Here is a 16,418-nt window from a genome sequence, read left to right on the forward strand (position 1 = left end):
GTTGTTGTTGTTGTTGTTCTTTTATTTATGCTACTTACATTTTATATCAATTTCTGTTTGCGCCTTTATTGTTACCTTTTGGATGGCTGCTACTTGGGCATGGGCGGCATTGTTATTTTGTATGACTGTTCTTCCTGTTGACGATGTTGTTGTTGTTGTTGTTATTGTTCTTAGTATTCTTTGTTATTGTTGTTATTATTGCTGGATGCCATTTTACCTTAAATCCAGTAATATTTGAATTCGCATTGGCAGTAGTAGGCAAAGAGAACAGAAATAATATTATGCATAGATGGCACGTATAATAAATGTGTATACAAATACTTATACCTATCTATATATACATATACATATATACTTATATATAGATATATCTATTTCTATATATAAGTAATTCAAAATCTGCTGAAAGGAATTTCCATTAAAATGTTTCTCTTATCTTCTTCTCGTTCTTCCATTTTATTGCTCACAATGACATGCGCGCCGTTCGCTGCTTTTCAACATATTGTTTTTCCGTTTTTATCCATTTCTTTTTATTATATTTTACGTTTTCCTCGCGTTTTTTCTTGCGTTCCGCATTTTCGGTTCGTTCCGCAATTGTCATTTTTCTTGACGATTTGCGTAGATATCATTGCAGCGCATTTCTTAACAATCGGATGTTTCCCACCATAAGACTGAGTATTTAGTTTAAAATACAGGAACTTATAAAGTAGAAAGCCAACAAATGAGAATACAGGCAACAGCATGGCCAATTCGCTCTGACTTAAATGCCATTTAAATTCTAAGCCTTGTCGTGTTCAATGGGCAATGAGTTACTAGTTACGGGCCTGCAAAACGCGCCACAGCACAACTATATCCATACGTGAGACAGAAAGTTCGCTCGATGTTGAATCCTAAGAATACTGAATGCACTCATCAAAGCAAATGGTTTCAAAAGTCCCTCACCGACTAGCTCTCTAACTATATGAATGTCTAAAGGACTCACTGTGAATTGTAAACCTTAGGAAAAAGAAAATTTCGGTTCGCCGAAAATTAAATATTTTTGCAGAGATCAATATGAAATAATTGCAAACTTTAAATTACAAATAAATTGCAGTCAATCTATAATTCTCTACAAATCTTATAAACAATAAATTCTTCAGAAAATCAAAAGTGTAAATAAGTATTATTACGGCATTTACATTAACGTTTCCAATGAAATAAAATAAAATAAAACAAATGCTCTGCAGAGGTATACTACATAAAAGAGGAAACTCCATAAATTCCCTCCTGTTAATTGAATAATGAAAAGGCCTATTTAAAATGCAAATAAACTAATTATTAATAATTCCTGTGCCGCCATTTTGCGGGGTCCACTATTCACATACTGTTAATGTATTGAAATTCACTGTTTAAGGAGTCGTATGTATTTGTATATGACATACTGTCTATTATTGTATATTATTGATATATATGTGTGTGCATACACATATGTGTATCACTGTGCGACAGGCACAAAAAACGGTCCAAATACTCAACCAAATAGTACTAATTGATAAATATCATACGACCCACAATTTTGATGGAAAAAAAAAAGAAATAAAAAACTAAAGCCAAATATACATTATACTATTTGAGTGTTAATCAATTTTCACGTACGTCTAGGATCATACGTATGTATTATGTTACAGCTATTGGAAACCAATTTGTTAATAGTTAATTAACTAAGATATTTGATGTTTTTAGGCATTTCACTATTGATTTGATCTTTTGGTTGTATATTCATTTCCATTCTTTTGTTAGTTATTGTTGGTCTAAATGACACATATGGCTAGATTAATAGAATAATGGAGTGTGCATTTTTGATGTCAATAAATGAAATCTTAATGTTATAATCGTGCCAGCAAATTATTACGGGACTGTCTATCATAAAGAGTGGGAAAGCAATTATGTAGTATGTTGGCTTACAAATGAAATGCAGTTCCATTGAAGGTGGACTGAAAGCGCTTAGACTGATTGCTAGATGCAGCTATCATATTTTGTCCATTTTTGTTTTCATTGTGAGTTCTCTCATTGTTTTCTTTCATTCCTGTTAACTGTCCTTGTCTCTGTTTCGCCTCGCTGTACACTCGGTTTTTTCAGTACGCTGCATCAAGCAATGTGCAGCTCATTCCATCCATCAAGCAAATTGGCCAGAGCTACGCAAATGCACCTCATCATCAGACAGCGACATTGCTAATTGGCTAACAAAATGCTGGCGGGGCCAGTACCTGTGCCTGTACCTGTACCAGTACACGTGTACGTAAGCGTTGGGAAAACATCGTTCTCGTCGCAGCACCAAATATGCATCATCATGCGCACAACCACCATCAACACCCACAACAGTCACACACCAACAGCCACGAAACATACACCCAAACGCACTCAATTAACTTCGCACATTGCAATTTGTGTTCCATGCTTGTGTGTGAAGGAAGCAGTTTCAGCTGCAACCATCCAGCAAAATGAACAAACAAAACTCAAAACTAAATAAAAAACCAAAAAAATCCAAAATCCAATAGCAGCGCGGCACACAGACACCGGAACGACTGGCACCCGGAGCGCGTTACTCATATCAGAAAATGCTGGAGTCTCAAGAGGAGAGCCAACCCCAAGAGCCCACAACGCCTAAAAAAGCCGAGCCGGTGTACATCATCGACGATGACGATGAGGACGATGACGTAGATGCCATTCCCGAGGAAGAGGAGTCCTCGCCGCCCATCGACTTGCAGTCGCCTCCTTCATACGCGGACACCGACTCTGATTGCTTTGAGCGTCCGCGCGGCCGCTACACCAGCGACTCGGAGAGCGATTGTCGACCATATAAGCCGTCCCGCTCGGGACGTAGCACGCCCGAGTATGCTGGAGGGCATCGAAAGTCTGTGAGCTTTGATCTAAGTGGCGACGAGCGCTCCAAGTCGGACTATGAGCGCTCGCGGTCTCGCACACCCGATCGATTCACGCGTGCCTATGACTCGGAGCAGGATACCCGCTCGAAGATCAGCAGTCGCATGCCTCGCAAGGGCATCCTCCGTGCCACTAGTCCCAGTTCCTCGGCCAGTTCCACTCTAGAGCGCCGTCCAGATCCTTTGCCGCCCATTGTGCCGACCGTTGCGCGAATACGCGAGGTTGAGTCTCCGAAGCTGCAGCATGTCTCGCGTGCCACATCTCCCGATCCTCCTGAAGGTGAGCTGGATCGCGAGAATCCCTTCCGCCAGGTGCACCCCAGTGAAGACGATGAGTATACGCAAATTGCCAGGGCAATCAGTATGTCGCCCCGTTCGCCGCGCAATCAGTTCTTCTTTGGTGGCGCGCGCTCCAACGAGGATCTGCTCGAGCAGTCGCCATCCAGTGGACGTAGCACTCCTAGCACGGTCATATCCAAGTCGACAGAGAACTTGACGGGCACACGACCCAAAGTGCCGCCACCCACGCTGCCCAAGCCGCAGCTCAAGAAGGCCGATTTGGTGCGCAACGTGGCCCTGGAGACGTTCCAGGCCACCGATGTGGGTCAGGGTGACTTCGCGGTGTTCGAGCACGATGCCAGCACCAATACCATACATCAGGTGCCCAAGCTGCCCGTGCGCCTAGCCAGCAAGACGCCCCGGCCTCGTGAAAGCCCCCCGCCGCCGCCGGTGAACTTTGCCACAATGCCCAAATCGCCGTTGCCCAGGCTACCGTCGCCCCTGGTGGAGGAATCTGCTTATATGGAGGCTCTGCCGCCGGCACAGCTGCGCCCACATGATTTCGTGCACGAGAACTCGCCGGACAACATATTGGTGACGCCAGAGCAGCATCGCGACTTTCTGTTGCGCGAAAACGAGATGAGAAATCAGCTGCGTGCTCCCTACGAGCCGGCTCCGCCCATACCCATAGCAGGCATCAGCGGTGGTGACAACGGCGGCAACAACAACAACTATGCGGTAAACTATCCATTCCTAGATAGCTCCGATACTGACATTGACAGCCTGCCACTACCTCCACCACCACCACCACCAATACCGACATCAATGCCATCGCCACCAACACCAACCAACGCCGACCCGCCCACAATGTCCGCCCAGCACTCACATCATTTGCATGAGACGCCACTAATCGCTGTCGCTACTAACGCAACATCTTATTTTCCCATTGCCAATGCTAACAACAACTATCTGGATGCCGCGCCGCAGCCGCTGCTTTTGGGGCCCGCGTCACCCACAGAAATCTTTCCCACGGCCCAAATACTGCCTGTGCAATATGCCAGCCTGCCGCAGCCGCAGCAGCCCAATAAGCTTAGACTGGGCGGTGCGGCCTCGCAGCCACAGCCGCAGCAGCAGCAGCAACCGCAGTCTCAGACCGTTTTTAACCTGCTGCTGCTGCCCGGCGATCAGCGCCAGGTGTCAGCTGCCGCCAGTTCCTCGCAATCAGCTGTGCTTTTAGCCAGCTCAGCTGGGCCGCTTTATCTGCATGCGGCCAGCTCAGCCTCGTCGCCAGCTGCGTTACCGGTGAGTGAAACACGTGTTGCTGTCTCATCATCGACCACGGCCGCCGAGCCGTCGGTCAAATCACCCTCCTATGCCACAATGAAATTTCCAACGTTCTCGGAATTTCTGGTCAGCCCCGACTCCAATAGCAATTACCAGAACATGACCACAGCTCGCGTTGATATATCGAATTCGTCGCTGGGCACGAACAGCTCCTTCTCCATTAACTCGTCCAATTCGTCGCTGCGGACGAAAACCACCGCTGCGGTCGGTGCACCCTACAGTAGCTACTATGAGACAGCCGAGGAAATCTATTCGACAATCGAAGAGGAGGCCATTTACAGCAATACTGCGTTCTTTGACTCCCGTCGCAGCAGCGATACCTCCTTAAATTGTCGGGCTTCCAAGTCGCCCACGCCGCCGCCCTTGCCCCCGAAACGTCCGCAAAAACCGAGTAAATTGCGCACAGCACCGCCTCCTCCGGTGGCTCAGAAGCCGCACGGTCTGCGCGGCATGGGTAATTTCAAGATACGCTCACTGTCACAGCCACAGCTGTTAACAACGCCGCCTGCCACGCCCAAAACGCCCTCAACACCGACTGGCAAGGAGACGACCGTGTAGCCGCCTCCTGGCGCGATGTCCACTTGAGTTAGCTACCTCTGCCGCCTGTCGTCTGGCATCTACCGTATGCCTGTTGCCTGTTGCTTTCTGGGTCAAGCTGACGACGCTGCTTAAGTGCTGCCAAGCTAACTACCTAAATTGTGTAACTCAAATCCCCATCACCTGCCGCCCACCCCCACAGTAGTCGCTCTTGCGTTTTAATTAAAACCCAACACCTTTCTAGCCATCCATTAAAAAGGCAACAGCAAATTGAGCAGCAGAGTGCAGACGTTGCAATAGCAATAGCTTCAATATTTATATTTGATTGATTGCCGGCGCCCGTCAAGCAATCGGGAGGAGCCACTGCGGCCACTGCAATCTGACACATACTACAAATCATCGGCAACATGCAACGCATCTGTATTGCTAATTAGATGCGACTTTTTGTTGACTTTGGCAGAAGGTCCCCTGCACCCCACACAAATTGCACCACAGTCGGTCAATGAACAGTGGAAGCTGAATGTGCGCTCCTCACCTGTCCCTGAGGACCACAATCAACATATTTGCCCCCACCTTGCTCGATTCTATCTATTTATCTCTCTTTCGCTGCTCGCTTTGCGTCCAGTTTAATTTGACGTTGATTGAAACAGTTCGTTGCTTAAAGCGCTACAGTTTGCACCTCCCGCCCCACACGACAGCAAGTGGATTCATTTCTCTTCTCCTTTCACAACTTTGCGAGTAGAAAACCAATGAGAATATTGAAGCTAATGCCCAGAGACAGCTACACACACACATACACACAGCAGAGCCAGACAAATCACGAAAAAATACAAATACAAATGCAATTTTTACAATTTTACCATTTATGTAGTTAATTCTTCCATAGAGCTCCTAAGTTGACTTTAATGATAATTTATTTTGACTAACAAAACGATGAAACAAGTTGAATATTTTTTTAAAATTACGTATCTTGAATAAACGATTCTGTTGTAATTCGATATGTGGAAATTATCTTTCATTTTGTGTTGTCCCTGTCGTCAGTTAATATGATATCACAGCCAAGCTTATCGAGAAGATAATTCCCTATGAGTAGCTTAGCTCCCTTCCACTGCTTGCCACATTGGCTAACGAAAACCAACTGCGTCCACAGGCAGGCCACGCCCCAAGCGTGCCGCACTCGTTGGCGCTTGGCGCTCCACTGATTTGTCGTTTCGAGCAATGCGTCGCATTTGGTGGCATCTCTCTGTGCCAACTTGCAATCTTATCTTATCAGTGGACACTGTTAATTGCTGTGAGAGATAAGCGGTATCTGGGTATCGATGATAGCACTAACACAATAACACACTAACGCATATCAAACATTGAGGCATGTAAGCGGAAGAGAGCTGACGCAACAAGGGCTGCGTCTGAATTATTCTATAGCTTATTGGCTTTTAATGCGCTGCCCACAACTGCTCGCTCTGGCTGCACCAGCCACTGGGGCTGTGCTCCCACTAGCCATATTCTCAACACTTTCATGGCTCAATGAGTTTCTATTAGCCCGCCTGTCGTTCAAGCTGGCAAGGAGGAGCATCAAGGCACAAGCTAAAAGAGAGCTGCTGCTCCTGCTGCTGCTGCTGCTCCTGCTGCTGTTGATGCTTCTGCTGATGATTTTCCTCTTACTTCATCCCTTGGCACAAGTATTGAGTTTTAATTGAAAATCGAAAAATTCGATACAAAATTAATTTCTCTCTGCTAAAAATACAGCTCAACTGGATCCTTGATACTAGCCGGCTGGCTGCCTGCTGGCTGATGGCTTTTCTATATATAAAGTAGTGTACTTGACTTGTCTTTATGGGCTTGAGCAGAGGGTGGATTTGTTGGCTGATATCGTTTTTCCATGCACTTGTCGTTAGTTGGTCGCATGGTCGCCTCCTTTATTTATGAGCCTGGCCTTGTGTGTTGGCTATTGTGGGTCTGTTGTTGCATTCGTTACTGTGTGTAACTGTGCTGGTGTGTGTGTGTGTGTGCATGTGTGCGTGCGTATGTGCTATACGAACCATAGGATAAGGTTGCAATTTGTGCAGTTAAACGCTGGCTTTTGCTCTTGCTCTTTCTGCACTGCCGTTTAATGACTTTGTCGTCGTTACAGCAGTCGCCCACACTCACACACACACACATACAAACACACATCATCTCCTGCCCCACTGGCATTGGGCTTCTCAGATTGCCTAAAACGAAGAAATTGCATGAAAGCATAAAACCGACAGTACACGACTTTGGATGATAAATGGCCTGACCCTGTCGTGCCCCTGCCTGCACTCTTCTCTTCTTCGGCCCCCAGCTAACTGCCCCAGCTGTAATTTGTGTCCCCGACCCCGTAAATTATAAGGCTTGGGGCGAAAAACAATGCTTTGATCCTTTACCCAGTCCGCCCCGGGACAACAACACGGTTGGCCACTTTATGATTGAAACGCTGGCTGCTGCTGCTACTATAGCGAGTCCTCTTGCCGCGCTCTCTCTCCCTCTTTGTTGCCTGCTGACGTATCTGGCAAACAAATGCTACTTCATCGCTCCGCGTGCTTTTTAATAAACTTGTGCGGAGCCATCAATTTGGTTTATGGTCGTTTGGGTTTCTTTGACCATCACTTCGGAAACTGCAGTTTTTCCAAAGTCGTAAAAATTATATAGACACGAAACGCGACTGAGCTCAACTGGCGGACACCTTTTTTTTTTTTTTTTTTTTTTTTTTTTAACCTTTATTGATTTTTTTGCTTTGTTATTTTTAAAGTTCAATTTTTGTTTTTTTGTTTATTCCGTTGACTTGCTAACAAAAGACTGCATTTTTCCAGTTATCACCTGCGGCCGAGAATGTGCCAGCCGTGCTCTCACCCACGCCCACAAAAGTGCCTAAATCGGTATCCGACAAAAAACGATTCTTTGAGTCTGCCATGGAGGATCAACACAAGCCCACACAAAAAACAGGTTAGTTCAAACGAATATTTCCCAAAACAGAAAAAAAGAAAATAGACCTAAGATGAAAAACAAAAGTAATTTTCGAAAGAGGTCGACTGAGAGGAAAAGGAGCTTCATAAATTTCCAGAGGCAGTCATTGGCAACTCTCATACGAACAACGAGAGAATCGTATTAGCTTGTTCTAACTCTGTTCTCAGTCATTAGCAACAAAAAATCATTTGATGTACTATTTTTTTTTTTTTTTTTTAAGATTTTTAAGCAAATTCCAGAATTTAGCTATGATGAAAATGAGAGAATTGCTAAGTGGTGAAGCCTAGTATAATCCACTCATCTGAAACCAGAAATCGCGTTAGAGAGATTCACAAGCTTAAAAAAATGAAGCCATTTAATAGTATAAGCGTGCGCTGAGCATGCGGTTGCTTTTCGTACCTCGGTGCTGGCAATCCTTGTCAGGTTTCCGTGCATTGGCTTTAATAATTAGAATATATGGCGAGATGCGAGTTTTGCAGGCATTTACATGACAAAGGAAAAAGCTGCGAGAGGGAGCCGTTCCCAGAATTCGCCGTTTGCAAGGCTTCAGCTCATGCTTTTGATGTGCGCGATTCCTCGCGCGGATTAAAGCAAATGAAGCAGGCGCTGTAGAATATTTTTTCTTAAATGTCTAGATAATGAAAGGAATGCTTGAATTGAAGGATGACATTTAAGTGCGTTTCATTTAATGGGTTTTCTGACCTTACTATAAATTGCAGAGAAAGTTTTTTCATTCCTGTCAAAGGATGAAGTCGAAAAGTTGCGCCAGGAAGAGGAAAAGAAAATTGCAACACTCAGTCGTGATAAGAAATCCAGATTATTAGATGCCGCCAATGACAACATTGACAAGGACGCCGCCCGGCATGCTGATAAGCAATCGGCTAACGCTGACAGCAGCAGCAACAGCAACAGCGATGACAATGATGACGACGATGACGATGGCCACGCTGATGATTATGACAGAGAGAACGCGAGCATTCGCAAGGACGTCGTTGACAACGTTGTCAGGGCGCAGTTCGATGATGCGGAGGACATTAGGTGAGTGCTTGATGGCAAAGTCTTATTGGATTATTGGTGCTTGCGTTCTTTTTGCATTTTATTTTATGTTACATTTCAATGCACAGACACGTCTACAATTGGTCAAACCACAATATATAATTATGATAATGATTCACAAATACACACTCACACATACATATATATATATATATATATACACCGCAACACAGTTTCAAATATAAACATTTAAACACATACTAGTTATATTCTACGGTGTTTGTGCATTTGTTTATTAATAATTTTGCTGCATTTTAAGTTTTAGGTTTCATTGGTAACGTTATCTATCCTCTGCTGCCTTTTGGTTTGGTGCTGGTGCTGGTGAAATGATGCTTTTATTTATGTTGCTCTTAAATTAAATTATCCATAAGCATACTCTACTACACACACACACACACACACTCAGACCCATATACATACAGTTATTTACATTTATACATTAGTAGCTTATCTATTTCACTCCACATGCCAAACACATCCAGCCATTTGATGGAGCTGATCATCATCATCGAAACGTAGTGTGTGCTCTAAGCATCTACTCTAGTTATTTAAGTAATCCCTATGTGTATGTATTTTCATGTTTATGTCTAGAGTACGTACGTATACACAACTTCGCAAAGCAGGGCGGGCATGATGCACCCTAAGCAGTTTAAGTTTTAAGTAGCACTTAAGCGTTGTCTGGACTCATAAATCGCAGCAGCGCCTCTGAGGCGTTTTTCCACTTAAAAACATGTTTGCCCCTTGCCGCATATTTTTGAAGCATACAACGCAGCGAGAACGGGCAACAGTGAGAGGAAAAGCAAGTTATATTTTAATAAATTCGTCGAGTGGCGCATAACTCTGCATTATCTATAAAGAGCTCGAAAGTGCTACGACAACTGCCAGCTATTAAATTTCTCTCTCAGTACCGCGTTCAATTTACGTTTACTCTGCAGAGCATTGCGTATACGCCACGTTCTCTCATGCTCCGCTCCTCAGCTGCTCCACTGGCAGCGTGCACTGAGCAAACAAATTCGATTCCCGCCGGACCAATGGCAGCTGTTTTTACAATTGGTTAACTTCATCATTCAAACAAGCCGCAAATTGCGCTGCGCCTCCCACGCGGACATCCGACGCATCGCAAATGTCAAATGGGCAACTGGCAAAAGGTCGGGGCGTGGGTGCTGCGTACACAAGCCAAATTCCAGCTAGTCATAATGTAACCAACGCGCTGATTTAAGCATCCTAGAAACGTGTAGGCGTAACGTATTCTAAATCCCGCCCACAAGTCTTTACAATGTTCTCTCTTGTCAAAGGTCATGATCTCTTCAAGTTGAACAACTCAGCCTGAAAATGAAAATGTATAATATTCGGTATGTGAGAAAGGTCTTTTTCACGGATTTGGTAATTATATTATATACAAACTTGTTTTGTCTCTCTCTCTCTCCCCTCTCTCTGGTGATTTGCTCGCCAACAGCATCAAGCTGTAAATTTGTATATGTAGAGTACATTTCCGTACATTTGTTTCCGCTAATGCATGCCAAACGATAGCTGGGAGCGACTACTGATGTCATGCTCGTTCTGGCACCCTTCAAGCAGTTGTTATTAAATTTCTTTGCCCTCCACTGTCTGTCCACGTGGCTGACATACCTTTGCATGTCTATTAGGCAACGTACGCTAAATGTAGACTGCCGTAGCCTGTGGCGGGTTCGTTTCAAGTTGTTGACTCCGGCAGCATTATGTAATGAGCAACAACAGTGTAATTTAATACAATTTTATACACACTACGTTGTTGAAAGAAGGGCGCAAAACAAATAGCAATAAACGCCTGAAAAATTCTGTCGCAAAACGCATAAATGTCCAAATACCCTACCAAAATAAATAAGGGCGCAAATTATCAATTGATAAGAGGTAAAGACCTTATATCGAAATGCTGATAATATTGATAATATAATTATATTTGCAATCAAAATCAATGCATTCCCCTCAGCAGAAAGGAGAGAGACGTTAAATAGTTTTGAGAAAATTATTTATTACTAAACAAATAATATATACTTTTTTAGGCCAAAGCGAGTGAATGTCTGAAAATTTTACGTTTGTCTTAAATGCATATAAGTTGTATTAATATAAAATTATATCATGATGATTTGACTAGTACTGTAAAGCAAATATATAATTTCATATCCTTTAAGTCCAAACCATTAAACTGTTTTCTAATATCTTCAATTCAAATTTTTGATTATTTTGACTGCTGTTACAAAGACTTTGAGAGCGTTGCATACTCCCGCCATTGTCAACCGGGTCGTCGTAGCATGCATATGAGCAAATGACAACGCGAGATATCATTTAGTGGCACCCATATCAAGTCGCCAGACATTGGAGCTCCTCAGCCCAGAGGGCAATCAGCTGTCGCTGTGTCTTGCTGTCCCTTGGGACTTAGCGAATTAGATGTACGCAGAGTGGGGTGCAAGCGGTTTGAGGTTGCTATGAAAATATCTCTTATAGACAATAGGAAAACAAAGAGTCTATATGTGCATTTGATTATGTGAGCGTCGGAAAGACATCAGCGGAAAAAAAAAGAAAAATAAAGGCTCCTTTTTTCATTGACAAAACACAAACAAAATGTAAAACATTTCTTATTTTAAATTCTATTGAAAATGCGCGAACTGCTAATAATCATTTTAATTAATTCTCTAAAACAAAAAACAAAAAACAAAAAAAAATCAAAAAACAAAAAAAAAAACAAGTTATCTCTTTGAATCTCGTTTATATTACATGACGGCCTTTGTAGATGATTAGCAAATCAATGACAACCTTGAGACCAAATTTTGCGCAGCATCAGAAACCGAAACCCGAACCCGAGCCGGGCCGAGCTGACTGACCAAATGGCTTACAGCCCAAAATTTACATAAATTTAAATGTATGTTATTATGCTGGCACTGCTCGGCCTTGGAACTCATAACGAAGAAAAGAAGATAAACATGTTAATAACCTATTTAAAAATTTCCCAGCAAGAATTTCTATTAGTCTTGTTTTTTCCATTTTTTTTTTCTTGCGCATAAATTTACATTTCATCGCTGGCATAAAAATAAAAATAAAGAAGACAACGACAAAAATGTTTATAATATATATATGTATATATTGTATGGCCACTAAAGGCAATGCAAATTAGCCGGCAACGCAATGTTCTCAATTCGATTTGTATTTGTATTTATTGTATTCAAATTAAACTCGTTTAAATCTATAAAAATTGTGTAGCACAAAGGCTCGGCCAGATCCGTGTTTATAAATTCTTATCTAGCTTCCGTGGCGACAAATTCGACGTCAACGCCGGCGTCGGCGTCGGCGTGTACGTCAGCGTCGCCGCTGATGGCGGCAAAACGCAATCGAAATATTATTTGTGCATTAATCGGCTAATTTATAGTTTGATAATTTATAAACTATTTCTAGTTGATCTGCTGATGTTGCCGCCGCCGCCACCGACGCCGACGCCAGACACTTAAATGCTTTAGCTAACCGCTTGCCCACGGCTGGCTATTGACTCCCTCACTCTCGCTTTCAATTGGTTTTTGGTGGTTTGGTGGTTTGGCGCAGCGGTTGCCCTTGAATCGATCGCGCCGTCATGACAATTGGTCAGCTTTAGTATTTGTTTTGTTTTCTTTATAGCTTTTTTGTTTTTTTTATTTTATTTTATATTTATATATATATATATATATATATATATATATATATATATATTTATTTACATTTGTGTACATAGGTAGGTTTGTGACTGAGCGCAGCTTCTTGGGCCGCTTTGTGTTTTGTGTTTTTATGCAGATGAAAATATTTATGTTTTGTTGATTACGCATAAATTAATTTATATTTTATGGCGTTGGCGCTACGTTCGGTCCACAAATGGACCGCAGCGCACCGTGGCGCATATGCAAATGAACATTTAGTTGTCTGTGAGTCTGCATTTGTATCTGTGTGTCTTCTGATATAAAAGCATAATTTGACCTTAAGCTAAAATGAGGGCGTTAATGATGCTCTTTAAATCTCTCTGTGTGCGTGTGTGTGCGCGCTAGTGGCTAGCTATTTAATTTGCTCAGCTTCGGCGAATACAATTATTGTTGTTGTTGTTGTTGTTGTTTATTTCTGCTTATTATTTTACTCTGTGGCAGATTTTCGATTGTTTTTTCTTCTCTTCTTTTGTTTTTGTAGTTTGTTTTTTTGTACATTTTGCTTGCTGCTTTTGGCGCATAAATATTAATTAAACTTGGAAAAACCACGATAACATGATGCGATAAAGAATAAGCGCGAGACAACTCGCCAACAGCAACAGCAGAGACAGCAACAACAACAGAGACAGCAACAGCAACACCAACACCAAAGGCAACAAATCCAAAGGCAGCTGAGCATTTCTTTGCTCGCACGATGAACTTTCTGATTTAGTTAAAAATGTATTATTATTTTGTAATTGCTTTTTATATTTGTTTGTCTATCTGCAAGCCCGGTAACAATGCACCTGTTTAATTGTACATCACAACAACTTTCTGTTTCTGCTTCTCACCAACTTTTTTCAGGAATCCACTTGACGAAATTGAAGCAGTATTTAGAAGCTAAAACTTAACTAAGTACACCCAGACACACACACACACATACACAGTCTATCTCTTACATTTATGAGAATGGGACACGTTAATTGACTAAGCTCTGATATCTAACTATATAGATACGTAGCCTATACACTTATATATTTATAAAAACTTTCTATGCAAGAGACTTTGACTAAAATAAGTTACTATCTAAACGAAAATCCAACTAACTCTATCCTAAATAATTATCAACACACTTTGTTATATGCAGAACATTTTTATACACTATTCCTAGACAATGTGAATGACTACGCAAATCAACAGACTCTAATATACTTTATATCGCAGCATCACTTAATAAGCATAGTGTTAATGTTGAGTTTTCTTTCGTTTTGTTTTTACGAACTGTTTACAAGTCATACTATATACATAGTTTTAATCGCTCCAAAATTCTTTCTCATACGAAAACTACAGCGCAGCGTTGCACACTCTGCCAGCACTTGAAATGCTTTTACACTGCTCTACGACACTCACAATCACTCACCTGCAGCGTTTCTAAAGTACACACACACACACAGACATACAGTACACGCCCACTTACTGACTCAGTGACCGCTCTTTGCGCTTGGGGCCACGTTATTAACATATTTTTTGTTTTACTACTACAACTAGACGCATTTTATATTTGATAGAACAAGTGGAGAAAATACGAAAGGAAAATTAATGATTTTTATAGAAGCAGGGGAGGAGGCTAATTATTATGCTCTTTGCGCGTTTAGTTGACTTTGTGCAGACAGAGAAAAGGAGAAGAGAGACAAGTGCCTAGTTAGATATGGTACGGGTAATGCCCGACTTGATTTAGTTATGTTTGCGTATTCAATTATTCAGTGAAAGAAGCATTCGTTTGTTTAAATAACAAAATAAATAAAAAGTGACAAATTCTTTAAAGAGAATGCTGAAAGTTATGAAAGCCTTGTGGAGATAAAGTCCTTAAACTAAAGCCGTGTTAATACTCTGTTTATGTAGCACTCACATTTCCATGCGAAACTCCTTGAAACATGTTCCAGCAAAACGCATGTACGTTAAGTTTATGAAATCGATTACGTTGTTGTTGTCAACGTTAAATTTTTTATATATTTTATAAATATTTATATGAATGTATATGTACAAAAAAAAAAAAAAAAAAACAATCTGCACTCAAGCCATGTATTAAATATACTACACACACACACACGAAATAATATGTATCAATGCATCGTCATCAACATAAACAAGAACCAAACATCAATTACTATTTATGCTCACAACATTGCCAATGAATTTACTGATTAACATGTGTCATATATCTTATAAATGTATGTATGTATGTATGTAATCTTTGTTCCTCCACATCATAATGGAAAAATGTCTACAAATAAATGGAAAATATGATTAATTTAAATCAATTGCAGTTTCTCATCCACTATTTAAGCATATAATAGTCTAACGCACAACAATCATAAATCGGTATTGGGTTATTGTTAATATATTCACTACGTATTTAACTTATGTCAAACTACAATAACAAGTACAATACAAAAACAAAAACAAATAAAATCAAGTGAATTCAAAGCGCATTGTAAAAGTTGTGCGAGCATTGTGCACGCACATAAATCTGTCAATTGCAAAAGTTCAGCTCGCTTAAATACTTTATAGTATGTACATAACGGTCTCGTCGCTTCGCTGGGTCAAAATGGCGACATCTCTAGTGGCGCCCCTGGAGGACCAGCGCAAAGTTCATTTAAAAGTCGAAAGGGCAAATGAATGAATGAATAAAACGAGCCGAGCAAACGGCAGCACGGCAGCCCCCAAATGCGAGCAATAAAAAAAAAAGAAGCGAAAATCAGAAAAAGAAAAGAAAAACGAAAAGAATAGTGCAGCAAGTGCAGCTTGACTGGGTCAAGCCTGGCCGCACTTAGCCTTTAACTGCAGCCACCTTTCTATGCACTTCTCAGCTGCTGCGCTTCTGGCTGCCGACGGCGTCGTGTAAATTGAAATACATAAATCACTCAAGCAGAAGTTGCAGCCTTTGCAGCGCCGATTCAGCTGCAATAATTTCGAATTAAACTTGAACCGAAAGTGTGTAGCAATTTGTTTAAGACAAAAGCCACTTGCAGCAAGCTCTTAGCTAAAAAAAAAAAAAAGGGAAAACGAAAAGGAACCAGGCCACAAAGTTTGTCAGTGGGAGAGGCAGACAGCCAGGATGCATAGGATGTGGGCGAAGGAATGCCGAATAGCACTGCCAGATGAAACCTTATTGCGAATAGTTTTAGTACGCTCACTTTTAAAATTAATTTTGCATGCATATACATATATATGTATGTATGTATATGTATAAAGTGAACTGGCATCACAAGTTTTACGACTGCGCTGGATTGTCTCGGGCTTTGGCTGTGGCTATGCGTCTCTGTTCCTGTTCCTGGCCTGGGCCTGTGATCCGCTTCAGTGCCTTGGTTGTCTGCCTTAACACGCTAATCTCCAGATGCCATGTTATTGCACTTGTTGGCAAAGTTGTTCAAAAAGTGATTTTGTCAGTGATGGGAATTTGGCTTGGGCATGGGTAGAAAGAAGTTCGCAATGTGTTTCTTGGATTTTAATTACAACAAATTTGACTTGTTATGGCAAAGTTTGTTGCATGGAGCCACAGGCACGTACACCCATCCGACTAAAATGAATTAACGTCATTGTTCTTGTAACCGCC

The 16,418-nt window shown here is 41.8% G+C and overlaps 1 protein-coding gene across 20 annotated transcripts in view; it reads left to right on the plus strand.

The window, feature by feature from the left end:
• The window catches only part of LOC6573754 (protein lap4), a 74,669-nt gene that overhangs the window by 51,101 nt on the left and 7,150 nt on the right, over positions 1-16,418 (plus strand). For 15 of the 20 annotated variants that reach the window (XM_044007440.1, XM_044007439.1, XM_044007442.1 and 12 more), the window contains 4 exons: positions 2,538-3,938; positions 4,188-4,502; positions 7,913-8,045; positions 8,786-9,104. In XM_044007440.1, coding sequence (XP_043863375.1) covers positions 2,538-3,938; positions 4,188-4,502; positions 7,913-8,045; positions 8,786-9,104 — 2,168 coding nt within the window. Of the gene's footprint in view, positions 1-622; positions 1,604-2,537; positions 3,939-4,187; positions 4,503-7,912; positions 8,046-8,785; positions 9,105-13,666; positions 15,120-16,418 lie in introns of those variants that run through there. The other 5 variants (XM_044007454.1, XM_044007444.1, XM_044007448.1 and 2 more) reach the window with 5 other exon arrangements.

The sequence above is a fragment of the Drosophila mojavensis genome, unplaced genomic scaffold, assembly GCF_018153725.1.
Source record: "Drosophila mojavensis isolate 15081-1352.22 unplaced genomic scaffold, ASM1815372v1 contig_16, whole genome shotgun sequence".
Taxonomy (NCBI): Eukaryota; Metazoa; Arthropoda; class Insecta; order Diptera; family Drosophilidae; genus Drosophila; species Drosophila mojavensis.